This window comes from Podarcis filfolensis (assembly GCF_964270895.1).
Source record: "Podarcis filfolensis genome assembly, chromosome: 15".
Taxonomy (NCBI): domain Eukaryota; kingdom Metazoa; phylum Chordata; class Lepidosauria; order Squamata; family Lacertidae; genus Podarcis; species Podarcis filfolensis.
In genome coordinates, this window is record NC_139618.1 from 33,146,613 (window position 1) to 33,159,788 (window position 13,176).

Genomic DNA, 13,176 nt, shown 5'->3' on the forward strand with positions numbered 1-13,176 from the left:
GTGTGTTAAACCCATGCAGTGTAATTCTATTGAGAAGATTAATTTCTTGTCTCAAGAGCACCTTCTCAGACCCATACAACAGAATTAACACTGAGAAGCTACTCTTGAGACAAGAAATTGGGCTGTTTCTTGTAATTGTGACGAATACAATTCATTGTACTTTGCTTGCCATATATTGTGTCTTTGTATGCTGGCCTGAACCCCTGCCCCCCCCCCATTTGTGTATATATCTACCATTCAAGGCAGGGTGCTCTAAGGCTTCAGACAGAGGTCCTCCTGCCCTACTTTGAGATGGCACAAAAACCTGCCCTCTGCCACTGAGCTTTGCCCCTTCCATTTGTTTTATTGTGTGGTTTTGCTTTGCTTTATTATTATCCACCTTGAATGTGCTAAAAAAAGGAGCCACGATTCAAATGCATAAATAAAATAAGTACCAGTCGTATTTATTTGTTTCTTCTCTCGCTATTGTGCATTAGCATGTATTGCAAATTATCTTGATCCTACTTCAAGGATGCTAATAAAAGCAACAAGACCTGCACTGTGCCTGGTAACAATACCAACATCTTGTTTTGGGCGGGGGTGGGGTGTCCTTTAAACATCTGTGAAAACATTTGCACAACTTTAAAATATATGCATTATTAATAATAATGATAACATTTCAGAAAATGCAAATTAGGTAAGGTTGCATTAAAATCCTAACAACCTAATTTATCCTCCATTCCTAACATGTGATGCCGTGCAAGCTAAATTTGCACTACTGAATACTTTGGGCTTGATATTGTCAGGAGTTCAGCCTACACTCGAGTAGGACCCTGGCAGAGACACATGCCTGACTGGCATGTTCTCTCCCTCCTGGTCGATCATTCGGGAGCTTCATGAGCTTTCTTCAGCCCGAACATCACAGTGACCGATGTCAACCGACACCGGCACACTTAGGGATCCGCAGAGTTTGCGCAACTTGCGTAACAGAACCTCAGCAACTCAGCATTTTGGCTAATCTACTTTATTTACATATAAACACACACGGAGCACTGCAACATGGCTCCCTCTCTCTCTAGCATCAGACAGCAAAGAGAAAAAGAACAAAGGACAATAGTCCCACTTCACGGAACACAGTAACACAAACATCCTGTCTCCGTCACTTCCCACTCTGTGGAGCCAAAACATATACCATCCTGTGAAAGACAACAACACCATGACTTCAATCACGCAGCCAGGAATTCTAACAGATATGTGCAAGGCACAGCTTGGCAAAAAGCTTTTAACACTCCCTGGCCCATCTGCTCCTATAACTGTGAGCCACTGTGAGCCCCTGATTCGTGGTAAATGCCATGAATTTAGCACATACGAATGTATGAACAAAGCAAACGTCCACATATTCTAACATCCAGTTTCCCAGTGGCCAATCAGACGCCTCCTGGGAAGCCTGCAGCAACTAGTATTCAGAAGCATGCTGCCTTAATCCCTAGAGGTTGGACAGCACTGCCCATTAATTTGTGCAACATTGCCACCTACTGTTGACCAGCAATGACTGTGGTGAATGGGCAAGTGTGTGTGCGTGTTCAGAGCGGAGAGAAATCGAGTGCTACACAAACACACATATATAGTGAATGGGGGATAATATTGAATGCACCTGATAAAGAAGACTCAGGTTCACAAAATGGTTACACCACAATACAGGTGAAACTCAAAAAATTAGAATATCGTGGGGAAATTCATTTATTTCAGTAAAATTCAACTTAAAAGGTGAAACGCCATAATCATCACAATTATAACAAATAAAGGCTTGACATATCTTGCTTTACATGTCATGAGTCTATCTCACATATTAGTTTCACCTTTTAAGTTGAATTACTGAAATAAATGAACTTTTCCACGATATTCTAATTTTTCACCTGTACATTCGTTCACTTCTAAGGTGCCACAAAAGGTACCTATCTCCACAGTCGGAGGCAGCGATGCTTCTGAATATCAGTGGCTGGAAACTGCAGGAGGAAAGCGTGTTATTGTGTGCAGATCTTGCTTGCAGGTTTCCCAAGGCTTGGCCACTGTGAGAACAGGATGCTGGGACAGATGGGCCATTGGCCTGATTCAGCAGGCTGTTCTTGTGTTCCTGATCTTCATACAGCAGATGGCTACCACTTTGGGATTTGGCACTTACTGCCAAGGCTCGCTAGCAGAGCAATCCCTCAAACGAAGCAAAGGGAATCGCTTGACCTTTTCATTACATGCTGAAGTCGGCACAGATCCAATCAACCTAGAGTCTTGATACACCTACATCATAAGGATATACTAGAGCCTTTTGCACCACAGGTCTGAAGGCAGCTGGTTTGGGCAACTTTCAATGAGAAAATATGGACAATGGGGACGGAGTTAAGCATCTCCCTCTCTCCTCTGCTGCTTTTACACTCCTGGTCCTAGCCTCCCAAGGTTACTTTTCAATTTTAATAAGTTTCTCAAGGAAAGGTTACATGCCTAGCTCGGCCCTTACAGCCACTTCACACCAAGGCAACTTAAGGATGGATAATCTGGGACATGTGCAGAGAAGGAGGACCAATATAATCAAGGAAGCAGAAACCAAGCCTTATGAGGAATGGTTGAGGGAAGTGAGTATGTTTAGCCTGTGTCAGGAGTGCGTGCAGGAGCCAGGCCATGTGACCAGTAGGACTTTGCAGGACTGGGGCCTTCCTAAGTTTGTTCTGAAGAGGCAAGGCGCAGCCGCACAGGTGAGGCCGATTGGTAACTCACAGCACCTGGTGGCAAGGGCCAGGAAGGGATATAAGGTCAGCCTTTCCCTTCGGCTCTTTGCCACAGCAACACGTTCCCTGCCTTGCTGTGTTGGGCTCCTTGACTCCTTGATCCTCGGACCCTTGACTTTGTGACTCCCTGCTTCCTGACCCTCAGACCCCTGGCTTCTGGACTCTCATTCCTGCTTCCACCCCGCCATCTTGCGCCTGGTCCTGACGTCCTCAGCCAGGACTTTGATTGCCCGTAGACCAGACCGCGACAGTCTGGAAATGAGCAGAGTGAGAGCAGATGCTACTATAGCCATCTTCAAGTATCTCAAGGGCTGTCACTTGGAAGATGGAGCAAGCTTGTTTTCTCATGCTCTTGAGATTAGGGCCCATACCGATGGATTCAAGTTCCAAGAAAGGAGTTTCTCACTTAACATCAGGAAGAACTTTCTGACAGTAAGAGCTGCTCGACAATGGAATAAACTCCCATGAGAAGTGGTGGAGATTTTAAAGCAGAGGTTGGATGGCCGCATGTCATGTACGATTCAGAGATTCTTGCATTGCAGGGGTTGGCCTAGATGACCCTCAGGGTCCCTTCCAGCTCTACCATTCTGTGATTCTAAGACATTTCTCCTGTGTGCATCTTTCAGTCACAAAAATGAGATCTCACAGGAACTTTCTTCACTAAGGTTTAATGCAATGGACAACTTATTTCCATCTGACATAATACTGCAAAGCCCGTGTCTGCTTGATATTTCATTCAAGCTAATGCATGTCCCAGGGTGCTTCCTCCCAGAGTGGAGTTGGGGAACATGAGCACTGCTGTGTGGTTTGCTACACCGGCCACTGCATGGCTCTAGGGTCAAACCTGCTCTTGATTCCTGCACCCCAGGCTTGCTAGCACAAACTGACTCCTGCAGAGCGATGCCTTCTTCCCCTTCACTACAGACAAACCCAGTGTACCATGAAATAGATATAAAGAGACCGGCTAGACAGCGGTGGCTGGTGCCCATTGGAGCTGACAGGGCAGAAGGCAAAGAGCCCTATAGTGGGTGGATTCAGAGCCAATGAGAGGCAGAGCCAAGTCGTTCCAGATTTGTCTCTATTTTCCTCTCTGCTGAGTTCTGAGACTCATGGACTAGCCTGGATTTATTTGAGTACATGAAGCTGCCTGGAACCCTGTAAGCATTTTGCCTGGCATTACCTATCAGGGCTGGCATCACGTGGATACGTTCCCATCAGGTGGATATGTTCCCATTGGCTGCATTAGGGTAAAAAAGGTAAAGGACCCCTGGGCAGTTAAGTCCAATCTAAGGTGACTATGGGGTTGCAGTGCTCATCTCACTTTCAGGCCGAGGGAGCCGGTATTTGTCCACAGACAGCTTTCCAGGTCATGTGGCCAGCAGGACTAAACTGCTTCTGCCGCAACGGGAAAGCATGACAGAAACCAGAGCTCATGGAAATGCCATTTACCTTCCCGCCACAGTGGTACCTATTTATCTACTTGCACTGGCATGCTTTCGAACTGCTAGTTAGGCAGGAGCTGGGACAGAGCAACGGGAACTCATCCCGTTGTGTGGATTCGAATCGCCAACCTTCTGATCGGCAAGCCCAAGAGGCTCAGTGGTTTAGACCACAGCGCCACCCACATCCCTTCACCTTTTACCTTGGCTACATTATCACCACCCATACAAAAGTCTCCAAAGGCTTGGATGGAAACATCAGGCTTTAAAGCAATTAGTTGGGCATCGTTCCCAAAAGCAAAAGTTTTAGTGACACCAGTGTGCTAACTCCCCGGGTGCTACAAATAGCAAGTTAGTGCCCTTAAAACGTATGTATGGAAGCAGGAGCGTTGAAACTACTGTAAACCATTTAAAGTGGGTCCATCCAGCCTGTGGAACACTGCGTGATTCACTTTTTTACCTAAAAGCAGAGCCCGGGCATCTTCTTTTGAATAGGAAACATGCATTTGCGTGTGCAAAAAAAAACAAAACGCCCGGCGCAAACTCACTGCTACCCCAGGAAACATTCACAAGCACAGCAAGGCTTCCTCGCTGCACACACACAGAGACAAGACAGATGCACACTGCTGGCTGCCTTCAGGCATTGATTTCCACAGTGCTGGCCTCCCCCTGCTGATCTCGGATGATATGAACTCCAGCAGTCCGCACCAAGCGTGTGGTGTTTTGGGTGCGCCCTGGCGGGGTTGGGGACCTGGTAGGAGATATGTGTGTTCTGGAGGTGGCCGGAGACCTGGCTGGCGAGCGATGGTATCGACGAGCAGACCGAACAGGCAGTCCAGGTGATCTTCCAGGTGGAGGAGGAGAGCTGGAGTAGCTGGGCGGCGAGGGCTCAGCAGCGTTTCGGGACTCGGTAAGGGATTCCTCTTCAGCTTCTGGAGAGTCCTTGGGGAAGCAAGTAAAAGCAAGCAGCCGCGGTCAGAAGATGAGTGTAGTACCACAACATACTGCAATAAACTTCAAAAGCACTTTGGAACAGGGCCGGCCCTACCATCAGACAGAGTGCTTCAGGAAGTAGATTTTGAGTATCATGAAAGAGCAGCAAAGTGTTAGCTATTTTACTTTGTTATTATGGTATTTTTACTGCCAGGGAAGGGGGAAGGTGGTTGTGCGATTATCTGCCTAAAGGCCAAAAATACTTTTCGTTTTTTTACCATGGTTTATTACCCACTTTGACTTGATAGGAGTATCATTTTCTGCTCCACCCCAGGCAGCAAAATGTCTTGGTTTAGCCCTGTATTTTTGTGCATGGCCCCAGAGGGGGGTTGGGGGGGAGGGGGGACTGGGTGATCGCCAGGAGGCTGAGAGGGGAGGTGTGCCAGAAGGAGAAGGATCTCAGTCTATATTTATTAGTAAATAATATTTTCACTGTGTGTTTTTGTAGCATGTATTATTGCTTGTTGTTTCAGTTTGCTGTACACCACTTACAAAGAATTTCTTCTATATTAAGCGGTATAGGTAAAAGGTAAAGGGACCCCTGACCATTAGGTCCAGTCATGACCGACTCTGGCGTTGTGGCACTCATCTTGCTTTATTGGCTGAGGGAGCCGGCGTACAGCTTCCAGGTCATGTGGCCAGCATGACTAAGCCGCTTCTGGCGAACCAGAGCAGTGCACAGAAACGTTGTTTACCTTCCTGCCGGAGCGGTACCTATTTATCTACTTGCACTTTGACGTGCTTTCGGACTGCTAAGTTGGCAGGAGCAGGGACTGAGCAACGGGAGCTCACCCCGTCGCAGGGATTCGAACCAACGACCTTCTGATCTGCATGTCCCAGGCTCTGTGGTTTATCCCACAGTGCCATCGGCGTCCCTATTAAGTGGTATAGAAATGGTCTAAATAAATAAATAAATGTAATATGGCAATAGCATCATATTACAGTGTAGTGCAGAGGTTTTCAACCTCTTTGATTCCACAGCTCCCTTGACCAACTACGCTGCCCCACAATAAGCACCCCCTGGCCAGCCCCAGAGGCACCATTCACCTGGGGAGCTTGTAGCCAGGGCTGGCGCAACAAACAGCTGTGCAAGCCTTTGGGAAGCAGAGACGTGAGAGGGCATCAGAGGAATGGAGGGAAGGAAAGAGGGACAGAGGCCAGTGTTGCCCACGGTACCTCTGACCATCTTTCAAGGCACCCCAGGGTGTCAAGGCACACTAGTTGAAAACCACTAGTGTAGTGGTTAGGGCACTGGGCTAGGGCTTGGGAAATAAGGGATGGAATCCCCACCCAGCTATGAAGTTCGCTGGGTGACCTTGGGCCAGTCACAGTCTCCCAGCCTAAATTTCTAGGAGGAAATGTGTTAATGCCACCTTGATATCCTTGGAGGGAAGGTGGAGCAAATATGTAAATATAAATACTAGGACTCTGGGCAGGAAAAGCAGTAACTCCATGAGATATTGAAAAATATTCTCTCCCCTCCCCCCATAGTAATATTATTTATATAGTGGTTAGACCAGGGTGGTCCAATATGTGGTCCATGGGCTGCATGCAAAGCATTGGGTTTTGGGAGGAAGAGGAAGAAGAAGAAGAAGAAGAAGAAGAAGAAGAAGAAGAAGAAGAAGAAGAAGAAGAAGAAGAAGAAGAAGAAGAAGAGTAGTAGTAGTAGTAGTAGTTTGGATTTGATATCCCGCTTTATCACTACCTGAAGGAGTCTCAAAGCAGCTAACATTCTCCTTTCCCTTCCTCCCCCACAACAAACACTGTGAGGTGAGTGGGGCTGAGAGACTTCAGAGAAGTATGACTGGCCCAAGGTCACCCAGCAGCTGCATGTGGAGGAACGGAGACGCGAACCCGGTTCACCAGATTATGAGTCCACCGCTCTTAACCACTACACCACACTGGCATGAGGATGCTGACAGGGTCCTAGAGTCCTCCCTTCTCCTTCCCAAAGCCTAGTTAGCACTTTCCTAGCTTGGGAAAGGAGGCAGAAAGCCAAAGCCTCACGCCTCACTTAGCGAGCTTTGGGAAAGCAGTGCAAGGGCTGGAGGGGGGGCATAAAATTTTGGCCTCTCCTCCACCCCCATGCAACATGGCAAGACATTGCGGAGTCTGCAGGTTTCGTGTCAATGCACTCTTGTGGCCCACTTTGCAGGAAACGTTGGTCCGCTTTGACTTAGGCAGTGTTACCGCATGCACACGCATAACCATCGAGTGAAATATGTTACTATTATTCCAATTTTGTATGCGGCACAGCAGCACAGGTTGTGGTCAGCCTGCGTTCAGCACAGTAGACAGCTGTAAAAATTGTTACCAGAAGATGTCGCTTGTGAGTCGTGGGAAAGTAAAGGGCAGCAATTTAGCGAATGGGAAGCCAGTTCCTAAGATTAAGGACACCCTATTCAAAACAAACAGGCTTGCCAGAAAGTATACAGAGCTACTATAAAATTACAGACAGATGCAGAGCTATCCATGCACTTCAGGCAGGGTAGGGCCCAGAGGACCACAGGCTGTCACTTGTGCAAGAAGAGAGAAATAACACAAATCCCATTTATCAGTAGATATCAGTTGGTATTTTTATAAATAAATAAATAAATAACTTGGTTCTCCACACATTCTAATCTCCATTACAAGTCATTACTCTATTATTTGCATTTATTTATTTTTTGTACACATTATTTGGGTGGACAACTACATTGCAAAATTCGGGGAACTGTGAATTTCAAAGGACAAATGTGTTTAGGTTTATGTTTCATTTCAGAAAGTGTAAATTAGGTTGGTTCCCCCTTGAAATGTGAACTGAATCAATTTCCTCCCCCGTCATTACTTCACATTTTGCCCTTTGGCCTGAAAGTTATTTAATTAGCAGAGTACCAGGCTGAAGCATCCCCGAAGCACGACACTTGAAACTTACTTTGTCCTTCAAGATGTACAAAGCAACGGGATTCTTGCGCTCGTGTTCTCCACTCCTGGGAACAATCTCCACTGCATTAAAGCGAGAATGGAAATGAGTTATTCCTTTTCAATCAAGTCTGGAAAGGGTTCTGCTATGCAAGTGAGCATGGGAGAAAGAGGCAGGCAGGCAGGCAGGCAGAAGAGCCTTGGTAGATTAAACCAAATGTTATTTATTTCGAGATTTGTGGATCCTGTCTTTTTGGACTGAGGAACATTAAGAAGAGCCCTGCTGGATCAGACCAAAACTCCAGCCCCTTGGTTCCGACAACGGGCAGCTAAATGCCTTCTCTTATTACGTGTTCCCCAACACCCAGAGGCACACTGTCTCCACTGAGGGAAACCCCATTTTTCAGCTGACATCGCTAAGATCCTTGCTAAGCCTGACCACCACTCCACTTGCTGCACACATGAGGCTGTGCAATGGGACAGCAGAGCTCTGATCCTGCTCCAGGAAGGAGCAAGTGGGAACTGAGTGCTTATGTAACAGTAGCAGCAGGCATAGCTTGTTAACACCACCTGGGCTGCAAGATGCGGCCTGACATTAAGGGCCCCATCCTGCGCCACTAATCTCCCGCAGTAATGCAGCAGGAGAGTTTCTGGTCTGATCAGGTCTTTGGCACTGGAGTCCTCCAAGGATGGTAATGCTACACCCTCAGGCATCTTGTGGACATGCTTCTGGGGCTAATCCTATATGCCTTTTCAGCTCCTGAGTCCTCACCCCCCTGAAAATGAGGAATATAACTTCAGCACTGGTGGGAGTTGGGGTCTGTGTCCACATTCCTGCTTTAGCCTTTCAGTGTAGGCTCCCCATTATCTATGATACAGTGGCACCTTGGTTCTCAAATTTAATCCATTCCGGAAGTCTGTTCCAAAACCAAAGTGTTCCAAAACCAAGGCGCGCTTTCCCATAGAAAGTAATACAAAATGGATTAATCCGTTCCAGATTTCTAAAAACAACCCCTAAAACAGCAGTTTAACATGGATTTTACTATCTAACGAGACCATTGGTCCATAAAATGAAAGCAATAAACAATGTATTGCAGTCAAACAATCAATCAGTCAGTAGCTGAACTGGGTTCCACATACAGTCATACCTCGGGTTGAATGTGCTTCGGGATGAGCGCGTTCGAGTTGCGCTCCGCAGCAACCCAGAAGTAACGGAGCGCATTACTTCTGGGTTTCACCGCTTGCGCAGACGCTCAAAATGACATCATGCGCATGCGCAGAAGTGCTGAAACATGACCCACAGATGCGTGGACACAAGTTACGTTTGCTTCTAGATGCGAACGGGGCTCCGGAATGGATCTCATTCGTATCTAGAGGTACCACTGTAGTCACAAAAACAAAAAAGAGCTGCCCAAACAAAAATGCAAAATAAATAGCAAAAACAGACAGACCTCAGTGTAACACTCAAAATGGAAGTGTGGCACTTAGAATGGAACTGTGGCACTCAAATCAGTAGCGTAACACTCAAAACAAAGTTCGCAAACCGGAACACTTGCTTCCGGGTTTGCAGTATTTGGGTTCCAATTTGTTTGAGTACCAAGGCGCTTGAGAACCAAGATACCACTGTATTCCAAATTGCAAATTTGACCTCCTGGCATAACCCCTGGCTCCCAGATCCTGGCTGTTTTCAGACTACTGCCTACAACTTAGCATTGACAACAATAAACCAGGCGCTGCCAGTTCCTGGAAGACACCAGCCCAAGAGTCAGAATTCAAACGCAGAGGTTCACGGTTTACCATCCTGCTTCAATTGTTCTTCATTCTGGTCCACATATTCAGAGGAATTTTGCTTCTCCATTTTCCGTTTGTTTCTAAAACAAAACAAAAAAAGGCATAAGACCATAAGAAAGTGAGAAGAGCCTTCAGGATTAGGCCAGTGGCCCATCTGGTCCAGCAGTCTGGGATAGCTCAGCTGTTAGAACCTATGACTCTTAACCTCAGGGTTGTGGGTTTGAGTCCCACATTGGGCAAAATATTTCTGCATTGCAGGGGGTTGAACTAGATGACCCTCGTGGACCCTGCCAACTCTACAGTTCCATGATCCTATGATTCTATCCTGTTCTTACAATGGCCAACCAGATGCCTGTGGGAAGCCCACAAGCTGCCCCTGAGCACCACAGTGCCTGCAATTCCCAGCAACCGTATTCAGAAACATATTCGTCTGACAGTAGAAACTGAACATAGCTGTTGTGGATGCAAAAGTTTGCATGAGTTTGCTCAGAGGCTCCCTCTCAGCCCACTAGGAATGGAAGGGGTCCTGGCAGCCTGCAAATCAACCCCAGATGTGATCCTCTCCTAGCAAAGGAGAGTTGCCCAAAAGTGAGTTGAATTGTCATGTTGTGCGGTAAATGCAGGGCGAGAAACAGGTCAGGTAAAACAACCCCAGGCTGCTTTGTTAACACACTGTACTCTTCGCAGAACCAGTCCGTGTGCCTCCTCTGTACACCAACTGGGACATAAGGGCCAACTGACATGGGCCACAGATCTTTTCCCATCAGGAGCAACGGTTGCAGAGGGGGTAATGACGAGAGTGGAAAGGGTTAAGAAAACCTCCACCACTCCAATCTTCTGCTACAGGTGGAAATTTCTGCAGCTACATATTGTAACAGAAAAAGAAAATTACGGGGGAGGGGGGATGACTATATACAACCGAGCATCAGTGCTCAAATCAGCTGCCCCAAACTCTCAACTCTTTGTGTCAGTTACTGTTTGCCGATCAGAAGGTCGGCGGTTCGAATCCCCGTGATGGGGTGAGCTCCCGTTATCCGGTCCCTGCTCTTGCCAACCTAGCAGTTTGAAAGCACGTCAAAGTGCAAGTAGATAAATAGGTACCACTCCGGTGGGAAGGTAAACGGCATTTCTGTGCGCTGTTCTGGTTTGCCAGAAGCGGCTTAGTCATGCTGGCCACATGACCTGAAAGCTGTACGCCGGCTCCCTTGGCCAATAAAGTGAGATGAGCGCCGCAACCCCAGAGTCAGTCACGACTTGACCTAATGGTCAAGGGTCCCTTTACCTTTACCTTACTGTTTTTAAGAAGACAATGGAGAGGCATCATCACGTAAAAACTGCAGGAGCTCGGAGGTGGGGGGCATAATTCAAGCACTGGCAAATGTCCTGGGTACATGTGCCCTCAAACACAGCTGTTCATACAAGGAATTTGTCAATGATAAGAGGACCAGCGGCTTGTAAGGACACTGTTTTAGCCAAGGCTGACTCAAACGCAACAAGCCCTCCATGGCACCAATTAGGCAGCTTGCTCAAAACTACAATTTTCAACCACCTGCACTATACATGTAATGCAGTATGGCTGCCCTCAAAGAAACTTGGGAAGTGTGGTTTGTTAAGCGTGCTGAGTACTCCCTGTTCCCCCTCACAGAGCTACAATTCCCACAGCAGTTTAACAGTCCCTCTTCCCAGAGAACTTTGAGAATTGTAGCTCTCAGTCTAACTCTCATTTCATTTCACTTTTCATTTGTGTACCTCCTTTCTATACAAATAAACAGCAAAAAGATCACACACCTTATAATGATCTGATCCAATTCAAAAATGCCATAATAAAAACATCACTTTAAAACAAACAACTTATATCAAATAAAGTAATATTCAATAATCCATTAGAATATAATCAGCACCCTTAGCAAACTACAGTTCCAGTTCCCAGGATTCTCTGGGGGAAGCCATAATGATTTTAAACATGCTGCTTTAAACATGTAGTGCAGCTGCGGCCTTTGTTACAGAGAGAGACTGCTGCACACATTTTTGGGGAGGGGGAACAGGGAACCCCGAAGGTGCCTTTTGGTGTTGATTTACCCCAAATAAACATAGAACATTTCGTTCAGGTTATAAAACACACATATAATTTTAAACATCATACTTCTTGGATGGTTTCCAACAGGCGCAGACGGTCACTAAGGTAACCAGAAGGAAAATTCCCCCGGTCGAAAGGATTATATAGAGGGAGCTCCTTCCTACGGAGACACAAAAGACAACAAGGCAGATGTTAGGGCAAGTTTCACCTGTTTTGCTGGAGACCTGCACTGCAAGATTTGGAGACATGCCCATTTCAGCGGATGGAGGTGTTCATGTACTCTTTGGCATGGAAAGCGCAAACCAGGGAGGTTCATCTTTCTGTCCACATGCAGAGGGTCGCAAGGCCAGCTGACTAGCCCAGCTGGGTCATCTCCTTCCAGCCATCCTGCTGCAAAGACCCACCGGCCGCTGCTCCGACGTAAATCAGCAACCCAGGCTTCAAAGCCAGGGCACACTATCTCAGCAGATAGAAACTGCGCACACAGAATAGGTGTGAGGCTTGTGGAAGCATATTACAACTACGGATTTATTAATCATAAATCAGGACAGAGAAACATGTCGTCTCTCTCTTTGTCTTCTCAGAGAGCCAGGGAAAAGCAAAAGCTCTACACACAACGGAAGTTCCCAGCAAGCTGTGCTAGTATGTAAACAGACATGTGACATGCAATAGTCTCATGTCTGCAACTAAAGGTGGAATGGAATTTTCCAACACTTTGCAACATGAACTGAGTGGTATTTCTCCCCCACCCCGAGTTATAAGAAGCAGCACATAACACTTATTTTAACAGTGGTGAGAGAGTGCCAACTGCTTTTCCCACATCACCGAGGCAACGGGTCAAAAGGATGGGTAGATACCAGGAGAAAAGGGATTGGTTGTTAACCCTCTCTGGGAATTATAACACTGCAAGGGGAAGAAGGGGCCTCCTAACAATGCCCAGAACCCTTTACAGGTCCCAGGATTCTTTGGAAGAAGACATGGCTCTTGAAAATGGAATGATACATGCTGCTTTAAATGTATCGTGCAGATGTCCATTAACTTCAATAGATCTACTCTAGCACTGGATAAAACCCTGGATAAAAAATCTGGAACATCCATAAATTTTCGGAAAGTAATGGAATGTTGGGTTCAGCAAGGCCAGGATATTTTCCACCTTTGTTTCCAGTTCCACTACATGTATTATTACAGTGGTACCTGTACATACATTTCAGGTTAC

At 46.6% G+C, this 13,176-nt stretch overlaps 1 protein-coding gene and 1 long non-coding RNA gene across 2 annotated transcripts in view; both read right to left on the reverse strand.

The window, feature by feature from the left end:
* Positions 1 to 457: 457 nt before the first annotated feature.
* The window catches only part of LOC310750783, a 287,025-nt gene continuing 274,306 nt past the window's right edge, over positions 458 to 13,176 (reverse strand). The window contains exon 2 of the long non-coding RNA XR_014542269.1: positions 458 to 1,934. This is a non-coding gene — a long non-coding RNA (uncharacterized lncRNA). The remainder of the gene's footprint in view (positions 1,935 to 13,176) is intronic.
* Positions 458 to 13,176, reverse strand: part of HEPACAM (hepatic and glial cell adhesion molecule) — a 40,060-nt gene continuing 27,341 nt past the window's right edge. The window contains exons 4-7 of the mRNA XM_083588877.1: positions 12,027 to 12,120; positions 9,890 to 9,963; positions 8,106 to 8,176; positions 458 to 5,140 (exon numbers count right to left, since the gene is read on the reverse strand). Coding sequence (XP_083445003.1) covers positions 4,835 to 5,140; positions 8,106 to 8,176; positions 9,890 to 9,963; positions 12,027 to 12,120 — 545 coding nt within the window. The 3' untranslated portion in view covers positions 458 to 4,834. The remainder of the gene's footprint in view (positions 5,141 to 8,105; positions 8,177 to 9,889; positions 9,964 to 12,026; positions 12,121 to 13,176) is intronic.